The 25,963-nt window shown below is 38.5% G+C and overlaps 1 protein-coding gene across 6 annotated transcripts in view; it reads left to right on the forward strand.

Annotated features, from left to right (window-relative positions):
• The window catches only part of AKAP6 (A-kinase anchoring protein 6), a 503,026-nt gene that overhangs the window by 134,168 nt on the left and 342,895 nt on the right, over nt 1-25,963 (forward strand). For all 6 annotated transcript variants that reach the window (XM_034648359.1, XM_019798936.2, XM_019798937.2 and 3 more), the window contains one exon: nt 805-1,162. In XM_034648359.1, the coding sequence (XP_034504250.1) occupies nt 839-1,162 (324 nt within the window). In that variant the 5' untranslated portion in view covers nt 805-838. The remainder of the gene's footprint in view (nt 1-804; nt 1,163-25,963) is intronic.

Genomic DNA, 25,963 nt, shown 5'->3' on the forward strand with positions numbered 1-25,963 from the left:
CCTGAATTCAACACAGTGTTTTTGTTAATTAGAACATGTTCTCTCTCTGCTTATCCATGTATTGAATATATTGGTTATAATAGCCAAAATGAGGCTTAGGTGCTTATAGTAGAAAAACCCTATGTAATAGTGGCTAAAACCATGTTCTGTTTTTCTCTCAATAAAAGAAATTCAGGGCAGCAGTCTAGGACTGATACAGTAGGTCCTTGTTATCACGTGGGATCCATGTTCTGACCACCTTGCTCTGCCATCCTCTACTGGCATACCCCAAAGCATCTCCTGGTCCGAGATAGCAACTGGCACTCTAGCCAGCAAGCGTACATTACAGGCTAGAAGAAGGGGGCAGCACAGAAGGGCAGAAAGAAGGCCCCTCCTTAATTAAGGAGGCTCCCTTCAGGCAGTTCTCCCAAACATTTCTGTACAAAAGTTCCACTTACATCTCCTTGGTCAGAACTTAGTCACGTGGCCATACCTCACTACCATGGAGATAGGAAATGTAGTTTTAAATTCTTGGCAGGAATATGCACAGCTGAAAAATCAGGATTTTATTAGTAAGGAATGAGGAGAGAATGGATGGTGGGGTGGGCAATACCGCATGGTTTTGTGTTCCTATTATACGCTGGGTCTTGGGGCTACTATGTAGAAACTCACAACACCTCCTTCTGTTTTTGCCATGAGCTGTGGTTTCTTAATTTAGAAATCTGGCTTAATTTAGAAATCCTGTTTCTTCTGCAAAGTATCATTTCTTTATTTGGCAATCTTGTCTGACTCTTTCCTGCTTTCTTCTTTCCTCTTGCCTTTCAGCTGTTTTGGAAAGAAGTAAGGTTTAGACTTCTCCATGTTAACCATGAGCGTGACACTTTCCCCGCTGAGGTCACAGGACCTGGATCCCATGGCTACTGATGCTTCACCCATGGCCATCAACTTGACGCCCACTGTGGAGCAGGGTGAGGGAGAAGAGTCATTGAAGGACATGGATTCTGACCAGCAGTATGAAAAGCCACCCCCGCTGCATACAGGGGCTGACTGGAAGATTGTCCTCCACTTACCTGAAATCGAGACCTGGCTCCGGATGACCTCAGAGAGGGTCCGGGACCTAACCTATTCAGTCCAGCAGGACTCAGACAGCAAGCATGTGGATGTGCATCTAGTTCAACTAAAGGTAAGGAAGGTCTCTGGACTTAGGTCCATTCTAGACAGAAGTCTGAAAAAGATCGTAGCGCCTGGAGCCTGAGTTCTGTAACTTGCAATGAGGAAACATCCAGGGAGAAAAACAGAATAGCAGTTTTGATACACAGGGGCAAAATTCATTCTTTCCTGATTTTACTTCGTGGGTTGATTCTCTAGAATCAAAATGACCTTAGGGGATAATAGGGAGAAGTGGGAAAAGAGAAGGGCATTTTGGTGCAGTGTCATAGAAATCAACTGTGAGAATGCAAGTATTATAAAAAGGTTTAATAAAAAGACTCTCACAGGTAAAACATCATACTGAGCTGTGATTGTGAGTATGGTACATGATTATTATCTTCTGTGGCAGTTGATGCCGCCTTTGTGGCAAAGAGTGGATTCTGGTGTGACGGGGAAGGGTGGTGTTCTCCTTTTAGAATGAGTCCTTTCATCCAGGTACAATGCATCATACAGAACAAAGGTGTTTTTATAACAACTCATTCAGAGTTCAGATGTAAAAAAATATCTGTGGCTTCTAGAGCCTTGAAAAACCTCACTTTTGTTAATGATGAAATGGAAGTGCTAGTAAAGAGTGCTATTAATGGAAATTTTGGCCTAGGGACCCCAAAGTACAGTGAATCTTGTTCTGTCATAGCCACTCCTCTCTTCCAGGTCCCTGAGGCAAACACACACTCAGGTTAATGACCAGCAAAGCAAGGCAGATTTATAGACAGTCTGGGCATTGGCCCCAAATACTAATGGAAATTTCTAGTGAGTTAGATGAGATCCTAAGGTGAATACTTTTACCTAAGCTCATTCATCCTAAATGATCTGAAACCAAAGACCAAACAGATTCTTGGATCTTAACACTTAAATGGTTTGTAGTCTGCACCCATCAGTGTGAGAGAGGATGGGCAGTTAAGGCGAGAGAACATGTTCCCCAAAGCCTAGAGCACAGCTGGCTCAGCCTTCTCAGGCTGGTTCAACAGGTCCTGAGTCCAGCTGCTGCATTAGAGAGAGTGTCCAAGAGAGGGAAAGAGGGAACTGGGGGAGAGAGAGAGAAAACAAAAAAAGCCAGATGGCAAGGTGGCTGGGCTTCTCCCAGGTTGAGCAGGGCTGGGTGGTCTTTCCACAGGATCTTGGGAAGGAGAAGGTGCAAAAAAGGTAACAGAGAGATGGCTAGGAGCCAGCTTCAGTGCAAGCCGGGCTGTTTCCTCACTGTGCAGCAGGAAATGATGTGTCTCATTCCTTGAAATAGGGTTCCTTTAATCACAGGAGCAGCTCTCCCACTCCTGGAGGCTGGAGTGAAATGGAAGTCAGGGGGCGCCACCTCCCCTCTCCTCTCCTCTGTTCCTCCTAATGCTGCACTTACATGTAAATAAGTAAGTAAGTAAATAATAGGGTTTGGGTTTGTAAGGAAAGGTGACTATTGCTCCCCCAAATCTCTCAGATTTACACAGAAAAGATGGCAAAAAATTAAAGGAGAATGGGGGGAAATGGAAATATCTTGAGAAGACTCCACTAAAAATGCTAAGGGCTCCTAAAAACATTAATGTGTCTGTTAACTTCATTTACTTACATCAGTGATACATGCAAATTTAAATTTAAATTTCAAACAGGCATGTAAAGTTTATATAATCAACCAGGGTTATGGTTAGTGTTTGAGAAATCACCTCTAGGGTGATTTGCTTGTCTTTTTCTCCTTGGAACTGTCTGTCATCTCACCTTGTCCAAGGCATCTCTCACCTGCCTCCATCCTGCCCTGTTCCACAGCATGGTCTATCTCCCCCGCTGAAAGAAGAGCCCCAGAAGGGCAGGAGTTCAACATAGTAATCACGTAATAGTTAATCAATGACTGTTAAAGGGATGAATTGAAATCGTTTTATGTTAATTTAATTTTAGGGATTCTGTCGTTACTTTATTTTTTTTTGCAACTTATTTCATCAAGTGACTTAAACAACATTTTCCATTAAGCTCTCAAATATTCTGTAATAATTGAGCCCTTGCACATTGAGCCCAAAGTCAATGAGCTCTGGTCAGTGAACTGAGGCTTAATCTACACAGGGATTTAGGTTTGGTCTCCTAATCCACTTGGTTTAATTTTTCCCTTTGTGTGTGTGTGTGTGTGTAATATTTCTTTATTCAGTCAAGCACCTTGATGCACTTAAAATATTTTTAAATACATGTCAGTTTCTTAGATTTCCACACTGATCCACAGAATGAAGGGGGAACTTGAGCATAATGTTTGATGTGAAAATACAGCAAAACAACCATGTAGAAGCTGCTCTCAATTCAGGGATGTGGCAAAGCAGAGGGGCAGGCCAGCCATCTGCTATGGGGTGTCCCACCTTGGCTCCTACTGTCCTGGTGAATAACTCAGTTTATTAATTTACTGTGAAAAATAGCCATCACAGGGTTGGGAATGCCATGGCTTTAAGGGCCATATAGGCACAGATAATCTCTAAATTTATATATCTATCTCAGTGTTCTCCCAGGAACCCCAGCTGCCTAACCGACATCTCTAATTGTGTCTTTAAATGAGCATCTCAAAGCAGATATGCCCGTTGAGAAGCTCTTCATCCCTCCTGCCCCCATATCTTTCTAGTTTCAGTGGAAGGCACGGCACTTTGCCAAGCCCAAGTATGACTCCCCATCCCACACATATGTGTGTCCAGAAGTCCTGTGGATCCAGCTCCAAAGTATGGCCTAAAGCCATTCACGTGTCCCCAGCGCTACTGCGGTCACCTGAGACAGGCCACGTGACTGCTTGCCTCGGTTACTTTTAGAGCCTCCTCTACCACCCTGCATTTTATTCTCCATACAGGAGCCAATGGTATCTTTTAAAAGTTTAAATCAGGTCCTGTTACTCCCTTGCTTCCTATTGGCCATAATAAAACCCAGATTTCTTCCTGTGGCTCTGCACCTGTTTGGTTCTCTGGCCATAGCTCCTGTTGTTTTCTTCTTCTTCCTAAAGCTCCAGGCACATTGGAAGTTCCAAAGGAATGCTAGGCTAGTTCTTGCCTCCGCACTTTTCCTGTCCCCTCTGCCTAGAAACTTTCTTTCTCTATCTTTGCCTGGCCGAGTCTGGATCCTCGTCAGTCAGAGGTTCTAACAGTTGGAGGTGCAAGCCTAAGAGAGAGTTGGGCAGGGGTTGGGAGTGAGGTGGGCCCTGTGCCGTGTTTGGTGAAGGGCAAGCACACAAAAAATGGAGCTAGCCTCACCTAACTTGTCTTTGCGCCTCACATTCCTTTTCGCATTGCTTGCTCTACGTCTTGTCGTCATGGTCTTCTCTATCATCGTGTGGACATAGAACTTAAAAAATCAGTTGAAAAGTGCTTTTGGAAAATGCTCAGGATAGGCTCAGCCTCTGGTTTTGTTTGTTTGCTTGTTTTGTTCTTTAGATTCAACAAAAAGTGAAATCGTATGGTATTTGTCTTTCTTTGTCTTACTTATTTTGGTCAGCATAATGCCTTCTAGATCCATCCATGTTGTCACAAATGGCAAGATTTCATTCTTTTTGAGGGCTGATTAATATTCCATTGTGTATATATACCACGTCGTCTTTATCCGTTCATCTATGGATGGATACTTGGATTGATTCTGTATCTTGGCTATTGTAAATAATGCAGCAATAAACATAGGGATGTATATATTTTTTGAATTAGTGTTTTTGTTTTCTTTGGGTAAATACCCAAAGAATAGAAATGGTATTTCTATTTTTAATTCTTTAATGAACCTTCATACTTTTTTGTGGTTTTCTGTGGTTGTACCAGTTTATGTTCCCACCATCAGTGCATGATAGAATCCTTTTATCCTTAACCAATGCTTGTTATTTCTTATGTTTTTGATTTTAGCCATTTGGACAGATGTAAGGCGATAGTGCATTGTGGCTTTGATTTGCATCTCCCTGATGATGAGTGATGTTGAGCATCTTTTCATGTGTCTGTTGCCCATCTGTGTGTCTCCTTTGGAAAAATGTCTGTTCAGGTCCTCTGCCCATTTTTAATTGAATTATTATTATTGGTGTTGAGTTGTATATGTTCTTTATATATTTTAGATATTAACCGCTTATCAGGTAGATCTTTTGCAAATATCTTCTCCTGTTCAGTAGGTTGCCTTTTTGTTTTGTTGATGGTTTCCTTTGCTGTGCAAAATCTTTTTATTTGGTATAGTTCAAATACTTTAATTTGCTTTTGTTTCCCTTGTCTGAGGAGACATATCCATAAATATGTTGCTAAGGCTGACGTATAGAGATTACTGCCTGTGTTTTCTTTTAGGAATTTTATGGTTTCAGATCTCACATTTAGGTCATTAATCTATTTTTGGTTTATTTTTTGTAAGGTGTAAGAAAGTGGTCCAGTTTTATTCTTTTGCATGTAGCTGTCCAGTTTTCCCAACACCATTTATTGAAAAGACTGTCTTTTTCCCACCGCATATCTTGTCTCCTTAGATGTAGGTTAATTGACCTTATAAGCATGGGTTTATTTCTGGGCTCTCTAGTATGTTCCGTTGATCTGTGTCTGTTTTTGTGCCAGAACCATACCGTTTTGATTACTATAGCTTTGTGATATATCCTGAAGTCTCGCATTATGATCCCACCAACCGTGTTCTTCTTTCCTAAGATTGCTTTGGCTATTTGGGATCTTTTGTGGTTCCATACAAATTTTACAATTATTTGTTCTAATTCTGTAAAAAATACTATTGGTATTTTGATAGGGATTGCATTAAATCTCTAGATTCCTTTAGGTGATAGGGACATTTTAACATTAATTATATTAAATGTCACTTTCTCAAAGAAGCTATTCCTGACCCATTCTTGAAATACCCATCCCCTTTCCCAGTGATTACCTAGTCCATTATTCAACTTATTTATTTATTTAGTAATGGTTCTTATCACTAGCTGCGATTATCTTATTTATTTGTTTACTTGTTTGTGTTAGCCCCAGTGACCTCAAATGTCTAATTCTCCATTCTACCCTTGTTGCCTAGGACAGGAGCCAGGCACTTGATAGGGGTGCAGTTTACATTTGTGGTTAAGTCCAAGTCTGTATACTCAGTGCCTTCTCTTCTCATAGATAGGCTTACGCTGGAAGTCACATAAGGAAGGCTCCTTGTGGGGGATTGAATTAGGACAGAGCCATTGGATGAATCAAGGCCCAAGTACATTTGGGGTGTTACTTTCTCATTAGGGAAGATCTGAGCAGCTCAGAAATCTTGGAGATCTTGCCTAGGAGAATCTGCATGGGGTTGGCGGGGGGTGGGGGGGTTCTAGGTGGCTTCGTTCTGTAAGTGGCTATGCCTCGTCCCCCTCCTCCTATGCACTTTTCTGTCTGACTGCTTCTTTGGTAATGATTTTGGTCAATAAGCATATGTTTAGGTCTTTTAGACTCAAAGCCACTCTTTTTCTTTAAAGGTAATTTTGCTTATCTCCTGGTCATTATGTTGATCTTAAAGTTTATTCATCAGAGACTACACTTACCAGCCTTATTTCCAAGTTCTTAGGGGAAGTTTATTGTAACCGCCAGGATGAACTACAAAGCACTATTATAAAGTTCCCATGTTGGGGGTGGGGAAGTGATGGTTCTAGAGAGTGAATAAAAACATTTAACCTTGAGATTAAAATACGGAAATGATGCAATGTACTACTCTGTAGTTTTCCCATTTTTTTAAAGCTAAAAATGTAATCCACATATTTTACTTCTTAGTTTCCAGATATTCTTTACTAAGGACTATGAGAAGCCAGCTGAACCATTTTTAGAAACTTTCCCTCTCCTCCTCCTTCTCCTCTTTTGGATTCAGAGGCTGTGCTGTGTATGAAAACCAGACCGAAAACCTTACAGGATTTTGACTTTAACTGAGACTTCTCGTCTGGATGAATGTATTTGGATGCAAAACAGGCAAAGTTGGCACCTCTGCTTCCTGATTAACAGTCTTCTTAGAATATTATTTGTTTTCCTGGAAGCATGACAGGGAAGAGGCAAGGCTCAGACTAGCTAGCATAGGCTAAATAATATGGCTGCATGACAAATAGAAGTTTTGACGTGACTTAGTTGGAATCAGCTCCCCAAATAACCCACTGTAGATAAATTGTACTCTCAGCTACCTCTAGATGAAGTTTGTGTGTGTTTCTTCGATTTGGGCCTGCTTCTCAAAGTTAGAACATTAAACAGAGACTCTTCCGACTGGGCTGTATCCAGACTGACATGTGCCTGACATCTGGAGTAGATCCAGATACCCAGTGACTCACAAGAGATGTGGAGGGCTTGCTGGAAAAAGGTTTAAATTTTCTCTATAGCTGAGGTTGGCATATCAGATGGGCCTGATGGACTGAAAATGATGGGAGTCCTGGGATGACGGAGCTCTTGGGAGAGAATTCGCCCTCATCATGGGTCAAGGAGTCTGTCCCAGTGCTGGATGGAGTATGGGTTGGGGGGGTAGTGGTAGTTTGTAGTAAAGTGTGTTTCTGGCCCTGGAATCCATCCCGAGCAGCCAGCCGGGCAGCATGGTGACTCAGTGAGGGGAAGAGATTGTGGGTGTGACTTGGAGGACTTGTCTGAGCTGACTCTTTGCCTGGAGTTCTTCCTTCCCCTCGTATAGCAGGTGTAGAGGAAAGAGTGTTCTCTTTCGTCTACTGCTGGAAAACAACTAGCCAAGCTCTGCTTGAGGTGACAGAGGTCTACCAATGTGGTAGCTGTGCAGTAGGGAGTCTGCTGGCTGGGCCAGTGAGCAACAGCCAGGGTTGATTCTTGGGCACATCTAAAATACACCCTAGGATCTCGATAAAGATCTCAGAAAATCTTGATAAAGGGAACTCTGAATGAAACTAAAATGTAACATCAGCAGTTTAGAGCTTGGAGGATTCTGGTCTTAGTATGACCAAGGGCTAAAGCCTAAAACATTCAATTTTACCATCTTTGGGCAGTTTCTGATTTCTAACACATCTTAAAGTTAAGTAAGCACCAATTTAAGATGAAGACCAAAATCTTCGTTTGGGGGGGAAGAGTAGATATTTTTTTCTTTTTGCCGTTTAGACCACTGTTTTCCAAGAACAGCACTGTTTTCTCAATTCATTAGTGTGTTGTGAAATCAGTTTAATGAATTGAAGAGCTAAAACAATGAAATAGAATTACTTGAAGTAAGCTTTGTGACACTTGGTTAGTTATATACATATATTACATATATATATTGGGTCATGAGGTGAAATTTCTTTCTTTCTCCGAGTCAAGGCCAAGACAGTGTGATAGTTACTGCTTTAGACCACTGTCAGCTTTTCTCAATATCTTTGATATATTTTAATTTTGGAACATATCCTGCAAGTAAATGTTACCTAATGCTGATTTTTCCAACATCATTGCTTTTTGTACTTACATGGGAATAGAACTCACATGAAATGCCCATTAAATTGGCATCCCTCAAAGCATATTCTTAAATCCCAGGAAATTGGAAAATAAAGCTGAGTTTTCTGTTGATAGGTATAAAGATGTTAATTTGTTTTTATTTTCCCAAAGCCCAGATTTGTAGCTGGAATCTCTTTTTTGGTTGATGTGAATTCCTTGGAACGTATTTTCTCAGGGAAACTGGATCATTGTCAGGTGTTTTGGGAGTGTGCCTTCAGTATGGTGCTTATCTGTGAAAAAGTTTTTCCTGTGGTTAGTGCCTAGATTATGAAACAGTATTTGGTATCATTGGCCGATAAAAATGGATGAAATAAAAAGAATGCTTAATGTTTGAGAGGCTAATTTTAGAAATTCAGGACACCAAATTATGTGGAAAAATCCATCTTAGTCATCGAGTAAATATCTCCCTATTTCCCTACTCACACATCTAATGCTAGGAATAGCTGTGTGCTAAATAAATACTTTTCAGTTGTTGAATGGTTAATATATTTTTGTCATGATTTTGGGAGAGGATCTAAAAGTCTCAGATCTAGCAGATGCTTTATGCTTGTGAATACTCATGGTTAAGACATGGGAAAATTAACTTTGGTAGCTTCTGACACATATTACTGTGGAAAATCTTTGAGTATGCATGAACCTTAGCCACATGCACTGATGTATTTAGAGCTCAGGATGGGAACATTAACTGTCAAGGTATCCCAATAAGTCTACCAGATTGCCCAACTGTGTAATCTTTTTTATTTTTTTATTTTTTAATAGGGGTAGTGGGGCAGAAAGAGAGAGAGTGAATTTTAAGCAGCCTTCATACCCAACATGGAGCTGGATGCAGGGCTCGGTCTCACAACCCTGAGATCATGACCTGAGCCAAAATTAGGAGTCAGATGCTCAACTGATTGAGCCACCTGGGTACCCCATCTGTATAATTTTTAATTATCAATAGTAGCATGGAAAATGAGGATTATCATAGACTTCACAATTTGAAAGAAACCATGAAAACAGAGTTTAGAGAGATATAATAAATATCATAAAAGGATTTGAAATTGAGTCCAGTGAGAAAAGTCTGAAGAAATTCATTATTTTGATTAGAGAAATCTTACTGGGATTTGTTACTTTAAAAAATGGGTTTAATATCAGCGTGGTATAGTCTTCTAGTTATGGAATGAATAAGTCATGGGGATGAAAGGTACAGCATGGTGAATATAGTCAGTGGTATTGTAATAGCGTTATACGGTGACAGATGGTAGCTACACTCGTGGTGAGTATAGCATAGCACACAGAGGTGTTGAATCACTGTGTCATACACTTGAAACTAATATAACATTGTGTGTCAACCATACTTCAATTAAGAAAAAATAAAATAATGTCAGCAGGAACTATCACTGAGCAACACTAGTCATCAGTTTCCATGGTTTCAGGGCGTTAGATGTTTGGAGGAGCAGTCCACCAGAGGCAGGACACGAGTTAATTCTCTTCCCTTGCCTAGAGAGTTTTCAATTCAGTAGCATTCCCTGAATGGCTGATGTGTACCAGGAGTTTTTATTTAGAATATTTTATTTAATAGTTACCATAATTCCCTATCGTAGATGACGAAGGTGAATCTTAGAAGGGTTACTAGCTGATCAGCTTGGGAGTCAAACCATGCTTTTTGAGTCTTAAGTTAAATATTCTTTCTATATTAGTGCAGTGGCCTTACACATTCTACAGGAGTGAGAAATTTTGGTGGCTATCAAGTATGAGACAGTAAGTTCTGGTATTCTTATGTTAGATGTTTAAGATGAATGGATTTGAGTGCAGGGGCACATTGTTTTTATTCTTTTCTTTTTTTTAATTAAGAAGAAGATCCAATTTATGTGTATTTCAATTCATCACCAGTAGAAATGTGAGGGTTTTGAAGTGGGATGTACATGGAACCTGGGGTCCCTTTGAATAGGAGTGTTCATAGCTACTCTGAGGTAGGGAGAGAACTTGGTTTTTTTGTTTGTTTGTTTTTTGTTTCTCTTCATTATTTGTTGCTACCTTGCCCCTTCAAAATTTTATATCTCAAAGAGGGAAACATGTGATGTGACTACAGTGAAATGACACCAATGTGTGAATTGCTAGTATCCTAACATGGAAGTGGGTGGAGCAAGAGATGGACATCTTTAATGAGAAATGTTAAGAAATCAGTTGATTTCTAGGTATGGCATATGTAGAGATAGTAGTTCTTATCCTTGGCTGCTCAGTAGAATCTCCTTGGAAGCTTTAAAAAAATGCCACTTCCCAGGCCACATTCTAGACAGCTACATTAGAATCTGGGTTTAGACCTAGGCATCAGTCATTTTAAAGACTCCTCAGGTGATTCCAATGCATGCTAGAGCTGACAACACCCGGAAGATGATTTTGAACAAAGGGCTTTTGGATACATTTCGCTTGGTCAGTGCATTCTCCATTTCTCCCAAAAAGGCAGCCAGAGACTTAAAATAACTGATTTAGGAGCAAAGATTCCTACATGACTTTTTTGAACTTTTTTAGTTTCTCCAGTGACCTCATAAAGTTAGTAAAAACAGTGAGAGAAAAGGGAATACATCCATACCAGATACCAGCCCATATGTTTTAAATGTATCAATGTTATTCTCTTAAATTTTTTATAAACAAAAGTAAACTGAATCCAGATAAAGTAAATGTTTCTCTCTAATTCATACAACTTTTTGAATTAGAAATTATTTTACAGAGAAGTCCACGCACAGGACTGCCCACCTATAATTGTGCAAACTATATATGTCACCTTTTTTTTTTTTTGAAGTTGTGCAATGCACCACCTGCACAACTCTCCGTGGCTGCCTTGTATAGGCACGGGAGATACCTTGAGCAAAGGTTGCTTTGCATATGAAAGACAGAGGGCTTCTTTCCTTGGAGCCAAGGAATGATGAATGATATATATTATTGGAGTTAGTAGAGACACATTTTGAAAGACCATAAATACTTTGAATGCCTCAGAGGAGTCTGGGCTTGATTCAGTAGTCATAAAGCCATCTACAAACAAAGAAGTAACATGGTAAAAACCTGTGTCTTAGGATGAGTTTGCGATATGTGCCCGGTGATCTGGGAAGGGGAGAGATGTGAGACAGTTGAGGCCCTTTGGTAAATGACAAATGGTGGCTGCCTTTGGTGGTGGAAGGTGGAAACAAGAAAAAGTCCATCAGACCAGGTGGCTGATGCAAGCCCAGAGAGGCCGTGGGGAAGTCAGAGGCGGCTGGGATTCTGTGGCTGAATTTACCCTCTTCAGACTCAAATTGAACTGCTGTGTCTATTGTCACTTTGTGTTAGGTCTGAGGGCTGTATTTCTTTGTATCAATGTGAATAGAATAAAAAGGAACAGAATGGAAATCTCTCCTGTGTTCGTTTTAGCTGTGTGGCTGTTATTAGTGGGCTTTTTGGTGTAGCTGTTTCCATTGTTCTGTGATAACTTAATACACCAATTTTCTTCATTATTTGAATGAGGCAAATTTGCCAAATACATCATTAAATGGAAAAGGAATGTATGAAATGAAAGTGGAAAGTGATCTGCTCTTTTCCTGAGGAAGAGGGAATGGATATAACAATTACTGGAGAATTGGTTCACAAAGAGGGAAAGGGACCTTAGGCAAATTATGAAGAAAGTCTTCAGTGATTTCTCGCCGTTTGCCCTCTTCCAGAACCTAATTTCTATTAAAAGACCCTATAAAGTAATAAACTACAGTATTAACAGTGATTACAGCTCAGACTTTTGCTTCTGCAAAGGAATATTATCATACTGGCCAAAGGCATCCATCTCTGTAATTGTGGGAGTCAGGTGTTAGTGACAAGGTGGGGAGAGATTTCTTCAAATAACACCACATAGAAGACTACCTCCTTTATGCGAGCTCTATGCCCCCATCCTGGAAATAACTTAACTAGGGGTGAAGTGTTGTTTGAAAAAATATGTTAACTGCAATGTTTACCTCCCTTAGCTTTCAGCTGCCCTCCCAGATAAAGTCCAAATGCCTCGGCATGGCCTATAGTTTTTTCCGAGTCTGGACCCAGCTGTCTTATTGTGTCTTCTGACGTTTCCTTTCCTGCTCCTCTGAAAAACCAGGCCCTTTCAGAAATCCATGAATGGAACATGGTTTCTCTCTTCCTGGGAAATCACCTCACTCTTTACCCCAAACTTCTGTGTCTGGGAAAATAGTTACATATCCTTTGAATTGCAGCTAAAATGTCACCTATCTGGTGAAACTGTTTTGAAGGCCAATATGGTCAGTCCTTCTGTAGAGCCTCCCCATATTTCATATGGTGCTCACTATAGCACAGTGGTAGACACGGTCTTCAATTTGAGTTATTACTACTCTAGTTATTATGAGGAATCCTGTTTTCTGTACTTGTCCAAGCTTAATATACAGCTTATGCTAGCATGAAGTCCATTTTCTTTATTTTGTTGATCTAATGGAAACCAATATACTTAGACCTGTGAATAATTAGCAGATCTTACTGAGGGAGAGTTAGTTCCCACATCTATGATGGAAATCTGAGGGCATACATATTTTCATTTTGTTTGACCTTTGACAGAATATCCTGGACACTTGGCACTTTAGGGATATGACTTAGGGGGAAGAGCCTTACCTCAAAACACTATTTGCAATTCCAAAAGTCGTGCATCAGTGAACATTTAGAGGTAAATCATCTTGGCAATGAAAACTTGATATCATTAAAGAGGAGTTACTGCAAGGAGACAAAGTTGAGATATTTTAGCTTCTTTGGGTTTTTTTGTACTGTATTTTATAGACAAATGTAGAATTTGTATAGTGGGTTATTTTGTCCTTTTAAGGCAAAAACTGTGAAACAGCTGTGTTGCCTTGAGGATTTGCTGGGTTCTTCTTTAAATGTGTTAACTTTAGTAGTTCTCCCCGGGGTATATATACCTATCTGTTGGAGTCTGGTGTTCTACATTGAGAATGAGCTAGATAAACCAAAATGAATCTAAACTCTGCATGATAAATACAGCAGCTGACATTATCTTGTGTGCGTAAGATTATGTGCTTTCCTTTCGTTTTTCTCTTTTCTGCTTCTTGTGATTTATATGTATCTCTTCTTAATTAGTTATAAACCTGAGGTGTCTGTATTTTTAAAAATAATATTTCTTTTTAAACTTTTATAAATTAAGTTGTAGATATGTAAAATGGATTGTGTTAGAAAAACCAGTGAATTTTCTTCTCAGAACTGGTGGACATCTGTTTTGTTATTGTTGTTTGTTTTAGGTTTTAAAATTATTGGGCTTAGTTTTTCCTACAGATCTACAAGCAATTATAATTTTTGTCTGCCACAGGACCATAAATAAGAAAAAATATTTCATAACTATTTAATGTGGTTATACTAAAATTCAGTACATATTTTAAAATGCAGTCCCATAAATGTGTTGCAGGTTTCCAGAACAAATTTACTAATGCTTAAGGCACAAGTCTTTATAAAGACTATGCATTTATTTAATATACTTTTATGGTTTCCGCTTTTATTTTAAAAAGCGAATGTAGTATATTTTATTTCTCATTCAAGTTATTTTGTTTCACTTGGTCTGTTATTGATACTTTCGTAGATTTATTAACCAAAGATAGTAAAAAAAAAAAAATCAGGTGATTGTGTTTCCCTTAGATTATGACCCCAGCTGGACATTGCAGCACAAATTCTAGACTCACAGCTGTTCTCATCCACATCAAACTTAAAATCAGTGATCCAAGCCCTAACACACAGCTCTTCTCTCCACTGTAAAGCCTTTCTGGTGCTCTCAGCCCACGCTGCCTAGCACCTATTCTCTTGATCCATAATTTAGCACCAGTGTTTGCTATCCTGAATTTTTATTTGCTTCTTTATATGTTAGTTTTCTAATTTCCTCAAACAAGTCTAGAAATTTTTTAAGGGAGAATTCTCCCATTTCCTTTGTGTAAAATTGCAGACAATTTTGGTCAGCCAAATGATTGAATCCTCACATTAACATTTTTAACTTTCCTTTCTGCTCTAAGTGGCATTAGTATGCCAGGAAAACCATAACCTCCCAAGGATATTTCAGTGAAATAATAAAATGTATTCATAAGCATTTTTAAATTAGTATAATTATTCACAGAAATTTTGGGGTTAAGGCTTGGTCAAAATAAGCAGAATTTTGCTGGAATTAACTCAGGGAAAAATTTGAGGTTTTTCTTAATAAGAATGAAGTGATGAGTAACCTTAATTAAGTTCCATCAAAGACAAGACTCTCCAGTTAATTTAACCTAAAGTTTGGGCCAAATTAAATCTCTGAGTCCTATGCAAGTCTTTTATCAGTTCAATTCTAATAAATCTCCAGTGTAACACATATTCATGTTTGAAAGGAAGTGAAATTATGAATCTCTCCATCTTGGACTACTTGTCCAAGCTTAATATACAGCTTAATATTCATTCACATCCATTCTCTGTCCACGTGAGAGCTAGTATGGGAATGTGCTCACTCACGACAGTCACTTTAATACCTTCTAGAGTGGGAGTCTTGGTTTCAAAGGTTAAAACAGGTGCACTGATGGAAATCAGTCAGATATCTGCTCATACCCTGCATTTCCTGTAGTAAGGAGAGCAAAGGGGGAGGAGCTAGAAATGAAATGCATGTACATTTTGATTTATGATGCCAGGACGGAAGGTCCTCTTGCTGCAAGGGAGGTAAAATGCCTATAAATCAGGTGAGTCTGAATGGCTTTTGTTTGGCGTTGGATAACAACCATGCCTCGGTGGCAGCTTCTCTTTGTTCTCAACTGCCTGAAGTAGACCCAAAATCCAGGGCCTGTGTTCCGTCACTAACCTTATGACGTGGCAGTGTTTGCCTTTTCTGGGTCTCCGTATCCTCATTTGTAAAATGAGAGAACTACAGGGCTCCTTCCAGTTCTAATATTTTGCACACCCAAAAGCAAGCTGTAAATTCTGCCAAGTTTGTGGCTCTGTTCCCCCATTCTCTTTCAACATCTGGACGGGGACTCTTGTTTGCGCTTGAAGTTCCTCAAGTCCTTTACTCTGCTAGTAATAGTACTCACCAGCTATCTGGCATTTATGCTTTGCTTTCCTCAGAGTGGTTTGCATACATTATCTTATTTCATCTTTACTATAGCACCTAGACCTCTGATGAAAGACCTGAGGCACAGAGAGGTTAATTGACTTGGCTACGGTCGCACAGCTCAAAAGTGGTAAAGCTAGGAATAAAAGCAAAGTCTTTATAATCCTAAAATCTGTTAACGATTTTTAGATTAGCAATTTCTTTGAAAATATGATAAAAACTGTAAACTGTTTTCTCAAGAGATTGCAACACATGCCCGTCCTATTCTGAATACTATTTCAAGAGACCATTTGAAACCCATTCATGGGCATTCCAAGCTAACTCCTGTAGTGTATATCATACTGCTCTTTCAGCTCACTTTTTCTTGATTTCAGAATGGGAAGATTCAGAGGGTGAAGGAAAGATATGGAAAACATGTAATGGATTCCACAGTCTTATATTTAGTAGAAAACGGCCACCTGGATTCTTGTTTGCATTAGTTTTTTTCACAAACATAAACATCAGGGGCTTTGGGGGAGCCTCCTGGTCCCAGAAAGATGGTGGGATTTCAGGAGAGGTCTTCACCTGGAAGAATTAACCTCCCAGTCTGCTCCGTAATGCCTGAATTTTCTCTGCCCACCACAAAGGGTTTCTTTCTATAATTATAGACAAAGCATTAAATTTAAGTGTCATTGGGATAAGAAAAGTAATGGCTTACATTTGCATCAAAAATACATACCAGAGGCTTTCTCAGAAAATGCTTTTTGGTGGAGGAGAGGGCTCTGGGCTTGTAAAGACTAAATGGAAGGGAAAGGCTTCAGAGACCTTGCTGGTGAATGGACCATCCCTGCCTTGAGTCATAGGGCTTCAGGATTACTAATCTCATCTAGGCAGGAGAAGCTGGATTCTAAGCACCTGGATAGTAACTGCTAAGACAGTTGAAGACATTCTGAAAACTGGGTTGAGGCTGTCTTCTAGAATTTAAAGGACAAATTGGAATATGCTGCTCCCTTTTTTTGATGGTGGCTCATTTAGTTCAAGCTGCCTCAGAGATTTCAGAAGAACACTTGCTGCCTCATCAGTATCAACCAGCTTACTGATGCTGGAATAGAACTTTCTCAAATCAGTAACAATCACCTTTCACCACTGCCCTCATGCCTGCCCCCTTCCTGCTCGCCCCGTGCTGGGAGTGAGGCAGAGTGGAAGGCCCCCAGAATTTGGAGATGGCAGGCCCGGTTGTGGTCCCGTCTCTGCTACCCTATAGAAGTTAGATTCCAAGCAATTCAGTGATTTCTATGAAACTTAATTTTCTTCCCTGTAAATATTGACCTCGAAAGGCTGTTGTAAAAATAAGTAAGATCATTCTTTGGAAGAACCTGGGAGTCTTTCAGGTGCTACATAAATGTTAGTAGTTCCAGTTATGATTATTTCCCAGTCCAAACAGTGCTTGCTGTGTTTGTGACTCTGGCAGGTTGTGTTGGCAAATGTGTCTATGTTGAGGTGTGTTAGAATTGTGGGAACTGTATATACTGCCAATTATAATATACTTTTCTATAATTTGCTTTTGGCTATTAACACAATAAAATACAGCCTTAATAAACAAGGCCTACAAGGGGCAGGACATATTTCATTTGACATTTTTAATTAACAGAATGAAATAAAAAACAAATTTGATTTTATATTATGCTAAAAAATGTTCTATGGTATATTAGCACACTTCCTTCCCAAATTTCAAGTGCATAGTACTGAACATTACCTAAATCTTTTACAGGATTAAAGCTATTGCAGCTTTTGAGGTTATCACTTGGAAATCATTTTTAAAAAATAACATAAATTTAGATGTAGTAGGAGGTTTATGCTAAAGTTTTCATCTCCCTTCAATGTCCTTTTTGGGAATTAGTTTTTCTTCTCCTAAAATGTAGAATATGGGGAGGATCCAGTTAATTGAGGACATAGGTTAATTACAGTTTTACTATTAAGACTGCTACAATTTGGGGTGCCTGGATGACTCAGTTGGTTAAGCACCCAGCTCTTGATTTCCGCTCAGGTCATGATCTCAGGGTTGTGAGATCAAGCCCGGAGTCTGGCTCCACACTCAGTGGGAAGTCTGCCTGGGATTCTGTCTCTCTCTCTGCCTCTCCCTCTGCCCCTCCCCCCTGTAGTCCCATGCTTGCTCATGCTCTCTCTCTGGAATAAATAAATCTTAAAAAAATGCTACAGTTTGGGCCAATTTGGTCTTTTAAGAAGGCATCTTTAAATTCCAAATATAGGGAAAAAAAGCCTTCTATATGAATATGTTTACAGATCTTCTATATGAATATGTTTACAGATCTTGTTTATAATAGCATGATGTTAAGAAAAACACAAATGAGGAAAGTGGTGTTTTATCTGTCTCATAATCCAGTAGTGGAAAAAAATAGTTGACTCGGGGAAAAATGTTGCTATAGATTTGCAAATAGATTGGAGTCTGGAAATACCTGTGAAAAAACAAACAAGCATTCCTTCTTTAGCCTTTAGCTGGTTTGCCTGATTGTCTAAGACTAAATTTTAATGCGGGCTGGTATATGAAAAAATAAGATATTTTGTTGCTGCAGTATATGTTGATGTAATCAATATTCGTAAGTAGAAAACATGAACTTCCTAATCACTACAAATCCATTCAATTAGTTGAGTAATTTATCATCCTTTCCAAAAGTCTGGCTCTGCTTTCAATGCTCCAGCTTCTATTTTCTGCTTCCTTCTACTTATCACTCTTTCTTTCTGGTCTGTTGTACAGACCTAGCACAAAGGGCATAGCTTTCTTGGCGTAAAGCTATTTATTTGCTTGTATGTGAACCGGTATCTAGGAAACTTGCCAAATTAGCGCAGTCACGCTCGGGTATGGAAAACACACATATAAAACATGGACTGGGCTCTCATGCTGCAGGCACAGCAGCTCCTTAGATAAACCTGTTGTTGAGTAATTTACTCCTGTGTCTTCTAGTTGTCGTCTAGGCACAGGTTTGAGGTTTAAACAAAAGATTTTATATTTTTTTCTGATTATAAAGAAATAAACAGCCATAAATTAAACATCAGTGTCTAAAGTGCTCTTCAGCATGGTAGCATTAGCTACAATGGGTATTTAAACTTAAATTGGTTAAAATTAAATAAAACTAAAAAAAAAATTCAGTTCCTTAGGCTTACTAGTCGTATTTTAAGTGTAGTTAGTGGCAGCTGTATTTAACAGCACAGAACATTTCCATAATTGCAGAAGTGCTGATTGATGTTTTAACCTGTATTTTCTTCACCCTTTTTCCTTAATTTAAGGGTAAGTTGTAGCCATATTTCCATTTAATTAACTGTAGCTCTATGCTATCATTTTTAACGCTGCATAGTAATCTCCTGCCTGGATGTGCCTTCATTTATTTGTCTAGTCTCCTAATGATGGATGTATAGCTTGCTTCTTTTTTATCCATTATAAAAAGTGTTGTGTTTCTTATCTTTGAGCATGTATCTTTCTGTACTTGTCTAAAATATTTAAAATTTGAATTGCTTGGTTAAGGCTCTTCGTGTTTTATATTTTGGTACATATTGCAGAACTGCCTTGCAGACACTTTATCAGTAAACATTCTCTTGGTTGATTGTGAGAGAGACCTTCATAGCTACTCGGGCAAGTCACTTAACCTCTCTAAGTCCCATTTAATTTTTCTATTCACAGTAGAAATAATAATATTTGTCTTACTGAGTAGTTACTAGGAGGTAATTTGTGAATACTTTAAACAAATAAAAGGAAAGTGCTACTGTATGATATTTATATTATTAAATTACCTATTGACTGTAAAGATGGAAGTCAGGGACCCTTAATCCTCTGCAATCAGGTTTAATGCCTCAAATAAGGAATCATGATGGTGGTAATGGTTGAGAGAACATGCCTTTGAAGACCACGTCATGGGAAAGGGACCTCTGGCTTCAGAAACATCATTTATTGTTGTACACATAAATATATCAGTAAAAAGGTAGAATTTTCCATACAGAGACATTTAGAGAAGTGGGATAATTTTTGTTAACGTTAGAGTGGGGTGAAACCTGAGAGATCATCCTATGACACTCCTCATTCCACAAATGAGAAAGGAGAGGCCTAGAGAAGTTAAATGAGTTCTTGGTTTCACACAGCTAATGAAGGCAGAGTCTAGGTTAGACCCCAGTTTTCTGACCCTCTATCCAGAGTCCTTTCCTCTATAGCCTGCAGCTCTAAATTTTGTAGGCAGGTGGTGGCAGGATTTGTGCTGTCTCTCAGTTGAAGTGTAAGTCAGTGTTGCAATCTAGTTTGATAACAAATATTTATCTAGAAATTTCTTCTTGAAATAAATGCTTGTATAGCCTAACTGGGCTATTTGAGAGTCAGGCTGCCAAATGCTTATTAGCTATTTGAAATTGCTTTGGTGATAATAGAATTTTTCAAACAGACTCTGTAAGCCAAATTACAAATCAAATCTGTCTCATGAATAGCATCTAAATTAGGCAGCATTGCTTAGAAATGAATTGTTTGAGGAAGCTCTCAGAGTCTCTATCTTCAGCTCATCTCTGAAACTCAAACTTAATACCTTCATTTACTTTATGACTTTACATAAGAAACCATAAGTGCAGGGAGCTTCAAGTTACGTGGAAGATTTTGATCAGCCTGCAAAACCAGCCATATGGCCAGTCCTCCCCACACTGTCTAAACATGCCTTCCGAGTCCTTTCCCTCGGTGTGCATCCTGGTTGCTTCCCTCAGCATTTCTCTTCTCACTGACATTTTTTTGATTGTCCAGTAGCTGCTAGCAATAAATAACAGAGAAGTTAAGGTTGATGGCTCTCTTCCTATTTGCATCTGGGTCTTCTAATAAAGAGTAAAAACCCTTAAGTTTAGAAAGGGCAGACCCCCCCTCAGTGAGTCGTGTGCTGGATTGCAACTCAGTGTGAGTGCCTGTCCTTCTGCAGGAACCAAAGACTGGCAGGTTTTCTGGGCAAAGCATAGTTTCTCACGTGACCATGCCTGACTCCCACATCACAGGGCTTTCCGTACATGACAATACTTGGTCTTGGGCTTGCTAATATAAAGCAGTAGAAGATGAGACAACACAGTGTAAGGACTGATGGTTTGCTGGAACAGACCAATAGGGAGATAAAATACAGTGAAAACTTGATTTTTTACATGAGATGAAAAGATGCAGAAAATACACATTTTTAGGTACTTAAAGAGCTGTTTTTTTGTTTTACATTTCTTTTTCGCTATAGCTAAAAAGGCCTATAATTATAGATTTGGAATGGATTAGGGTTATTTTTCCCGGCATAAATGCTTCCTTATGTTCAATTGCTTTCCTTCTTTTTTTTTCATTTAAAAGTTTGTGTTTTTCTTGAATATAGAGCAAGTGAATAGTGTTTTTCTTGAACACGTAGCAATTGAATGATGTGGATACGAGAATTATCCATTGGAATAGTGTCTCAGTGTACTTGCCAGGTTGTCATCAAACATGGCTTATTAAAAATCCCAGGAAGTTTTCTTGAAAATAAATTTGCTTGCCCTCTCCTTTTTATTGAAGTAAAACTGGTTCACTCCAAAATTTTCCTTTGTGATGTTGCTACTAGGGAAAAACATGGTGAGCTTTATAATCTCTGTCCCCTTTATCTCCTTTAAGAGACTCTGATCTGTTTTTGTCAGGGCTGTCCTATTTTTAAATTACATAACATTTGTAATCTGCCCCAACCTACTTTGGAAGTACTTGAGGTAAAAATCCCAAACAAATGATTGAGTTTGCTGACTGTCCCTCTGCCTACATAAAATGGGTTGGTGGGAAAGGGTGAAGGGTGAAAAGCAGGACGTTCTGGAGTGGCCTGTTTGATGAGAGTAAGAGACAGAGGAAGGGATTTTACCTCATCATTTTTTTTTTTTTAAGATTTATTTATTTGTTTTAGAAAGAGAGAGAGAAAGAAAGTGCAGGGGGAGAGGCAGAGGGAGAGGGAGAGAGAGAATCTCAAGCAGACTTCTCAGTGCACAGAGAGCTGGGCTCAATCTCATGACCCTGAGATCATGACCTGAGCTAAAGCCAAGAGTTAGACACTCAACTGACTGAGCCACCCAGATACCTCCCCATCATTTTTTTTAAGGCCAAAACTTTGGGGGTATTTTGTTTTGTTTTGTTTCTGCTTTTTTAGTGGTGGAAGAGCATATGTAGAAAAGAGTAATACACAATAAATTTCAAAAATTTAAAAGTGATTAAAGATTAACTTTTTTTATGATGTGATAAATGAATGATAATCTTTTTTTTTTTTTTTAAGATTTTATTTATTTGACAGAGAGAAACACAGAGAGAGAGGGAACACAAGCAGGGGGAATGGGAGAGGGAGAAGCAGGCCTCCCGCTGAGCAGGGAGCCCGATGTGAGACTCGATCCCAGGATCCCAAGATCATGACCCCAGCCAAAGGCAGACACTTAAGGACTGAGCCACCCAGACGCCCCTGAATGAGAATATTCTATAAAGTAGATATAATACTGGTGTTAAAGCTGTTGGGATCTGCGAAAATTGGTCTAATTATTTATCATAGTGCTTTATACGAAAAGTCACATTCACCATAGTTTGCTTTTAACAATGAGCAGTCTTTGAATGTCATATAGTGCCATGGTATTTAATTTGGCAAATCCTTCAAAATGAGGAAAAAAAATAGAAGTATTGTCCTTACTTCCCTGAAATGTAGTTCAATTTTAACTTTAAAAAGAACAAAAAGTAGAGATTAAAATTCTTCTTTTTACAAAAGCCAAAAACCAAAATACAGAGTAAAAAACTGTAATATATAATACTATGTAAAAAAAAAAAATCACCAATACAACTGTTCTCAGAAGTAAACATGCAAGATTTTTTTGTGTTGATATCAAATAACAAAAATACAGAGCTGATAGCAGCCTTTCAAAATGAATTAGGCTCTCAAATTGAAACAAATAACCTTGCCGGATATGAAATCTAAATTAACCAAGCTTATATTGTGGTTTAATAATGTTTGTAAATTGCTGGGTCAGCCTTTCTGTTCCAAGATAAGTACCTCAAATTGTCATGTGTCTATAGGTGGCAAACAGGGCTGGTCATGACCAGAGTCAGAGAACTGGATCATGTCCATGGACCTCAGATATAACTCTTTAATGGACCTGCTACTTCCTTAGTGCTAATAGTTATATGCATTTTAATCAAAGATATTATCTTACCCAAGAGAAGGGAATAAAACATGAGGAAAAATAATTTAATACGAAGAAAATCAGTGATCTTCAGCCAGTGATTTCCAAGTAAATAGTACTTTTTAAACTGCTATGAAAACTTCAAAAAGCCTGATGGAAATTGTACATTAATATATAATTATACATTGTATGGTTTTATAGACCGACATTTGTTATTGCCTTCTGTCTAAAATGCTGTCAAGCCAACGAGGTAACAAACACGTTTTATCTCATTTTGGTCAGGGAGCTCTGAGAAGCATTTGTATTTGTTATTGAGTAAATGGAAAAATGGAAAAATAATTTCTAAATATATTTAGCTTGTCCAACAAACACAGTCTTTCAAAACATGGGGTTAATGGTGGGAAAGGATAAGATATGATGAGAGTTAACGAGAGAGGTTTGGTGAACGCAAGGTTGAGGAACCACTGAATTAATCTACTGAATAGGGCCTTATCTAACTGAGTAGGGCTTGAGGAAATTAGCTATGAAGAAGTAGGTATTGATCAAGTGGGGGCAGGGAAGGGCTAAAGCTCCCCTGGTAATGGGCATTTTTAGCAATATCAGGTGATGTCATGAGGATTATGAACTCTATTTTACCTGTTTCTCAGTTTGGCCCTCAGGTGGCCCCGGTGTGGAGTGAAGGCCGCTCAAAACTAGAAAGTTGCCATGGCTAAATGAAATTCTCTGTATAGCACATATGGTGAGAAGCCATCCCTCCCCCTAGCTCTCAGCACGGGGCTGGGGCAGGCACAACTCAGAAATCCCAAGCTTCCTGTTAATCTAGGATCAACTTCAGGATCTCAACACAGTGGTAGACAAGAGAGTGAAACCAAACGGAGAGATATTTGTGTGATGAGCACACTGGACATTCTTCCCTGTGTGCTGCTGGGGCTGACATTCTGATAAAGTTCAGGTGTCTGGTGAAGCTGCACAGAGAGAGCTTGGTCTCAAGACCGCATGCTGCTTACCTACGTCATAAACATGAAATTTCTCAATTATTCCTGTTGGCATTTTCATCTCTGTTCAGAGGCCATGAACCTTAATTATATAATTATGCCAACATAGAAAATTTCAGTTTTTCTCTTCCATTCACTTGCCTGAAACCATCCCTCTTGCCCCAGCCCCAGGTAACTTTGCAAGGCTGACCTGGTCATCATTTTAACAATTCACAAATATTTGCTTTGCAATTTAGGGATTCTACCAGTTTTGCTACAGATATTCTCTAGTGATCAAATTCACATCTTGTTCGATTTTCCTGCTTGATAGCAAGTGTAGTAGAAAAGCCTTGACAAATACATGGAAGTATATAAAAAGTATATAAAAGAAAGTTAACTTATTCAAGATGGTAATTCTTTTCCTACCCTAAAGGTGTATTAGCAATCAGAAATATATCAAATTTGCTTTCATTTTTTAAAAGAAATGCTAAGCAGAGAAAAATCTACCTAGAAAAAGCCAATTTCTTCAGGTTAGAATAATGAATTTTCATTCCAATTATGTACATCTTCATATAGAGTCTGGTAATTAGGAGCCTAGAATTATAATATTGGCCTACCATTAACATGACATTTTTAAATTTCTGTTGTATCAATTTCTTCTTCAGTAAAATAAGGATAAATACTTAATAAAATTCAAAGACAGTAATAATGTTACCTACATTCCACAGATAACAGAAGCTGTATAAATTATCTGTGTTGCTGATAAGTATAGCAATACTTAGTTTATATATTCTTTTCTTAGTAAGTTTTCCTATATTACTTGTGATTGCAAATGTCTTTAAAAGTATTATTATTAGCCATAATAGTAATACAGAAAATGAACAACAGAAAAGATTACTATACAAAATTACTATTTTAAAAAAAGAGTAAGGAGCAGAGTAACATCTTCACAGACAGTTAAAGCATGCCAGAAAGATATGCCCACAAAACATATGAAGATGATACTTAATGTTTCTAAGTAGGCCAAAAGCAATTGACTAAAATAAGAGAATAAAATACAAGCATGGATCATAATTAGAAAAACAGTGGGATAGAACCAGTAGTAACATCTCTACTTCATGAAAACTTTCTTGAAATAAATTTTTAAATGATTTAAAATTACATATTGGAAAGGCACTATGCATATGAGAAAAAAAATTGACTCAGAAAACTGAAAACTACTGGAGGGAAAAAATGAAAGAAGAAAAAAATCCTCTGGTCATCCAGGCTAAACAACCAAGTCATTGATAAGGGAAAGAATATAAAATTGTCACTAGATTTTTGTCAGCTGATTTTTTTTTTTTTTTTTTTGCGAGAAGACAATGGAGTAACATATTTAGGATACTTGGGAAAGAAAATGTGAACTAAGCATTCAGCCAAATAGCACTTCAAGTATTAAGATCACAGACAAACTTGTAAGAAACCAGGATGTGTTGTTTCCTGAGTGGTTGCTGAGGAATCTACTGGAAAATGTGTTAGCTAGTCAGAATAACTTGAGAAACGTCTATGTGAGGAATGCTGGCAGTGATTTTCATTAGCTGATAAAAATCACAGAAAGACAACCATATGCAACTCTTGACAAAACTATAGAATACCATCCATGAGTTAGTCTTGCCAAAAAAAAAAGGAAAAGAAAAAAACTGGAAAATGATCAAGATTAATTAACTATTAATTTCCAAGAAACATACAGCGTAGGGGGGAGTGTTAAATAATACCATGCGGTTGCAATCAGCAAAAACCAGACTGTGAAATGTCAAACTCAACAGGACAGACAGCTCTGCTTCTTCAGGAAAGTTTCCAAGTGGGAGAGAGAAGGGGGAAAGAGAAAACGTATAGACTGATAGAGCTATCAGAGGCATATTAACCAATCAGTGTGTGGACCTTGTTTGGATCCTGATTCAAAATGCAAGCCATACAAACAAGTTGTTTATAGGACAACTGAGGAAATACGGACACTGACTGGATATTTGAGAATATCAAGGAATTACATTTTGTGGGGGTGTAATAATGGTATCGTGGTCATGTTTAACAAAAGGAGTCCTTGTCTTATGGCAATGTGTACGGAAATCTTATTTAGATGAAATAAGCATGTCTAGGATTTGCTTCAAAATAACTGGAGATCAGCAGGAGTAGGTGGGAATGTAGATGAA

This window comes from Ailuropoda melanoleuca, chromosome 20, assembly GCF_002007445.2.
Source record: "Ailuropoda melanoleuca isolate Jingjing chromosome 20, ASM200744v2, whole genome shotgun sequence".
Classification (NCBI taxonomy): Eukaryota; Metazoa; Chordata; class Mammalia; order Carnivora; family Ursidae; genus Ailuropoda; species Ailuropoda melanoleuca.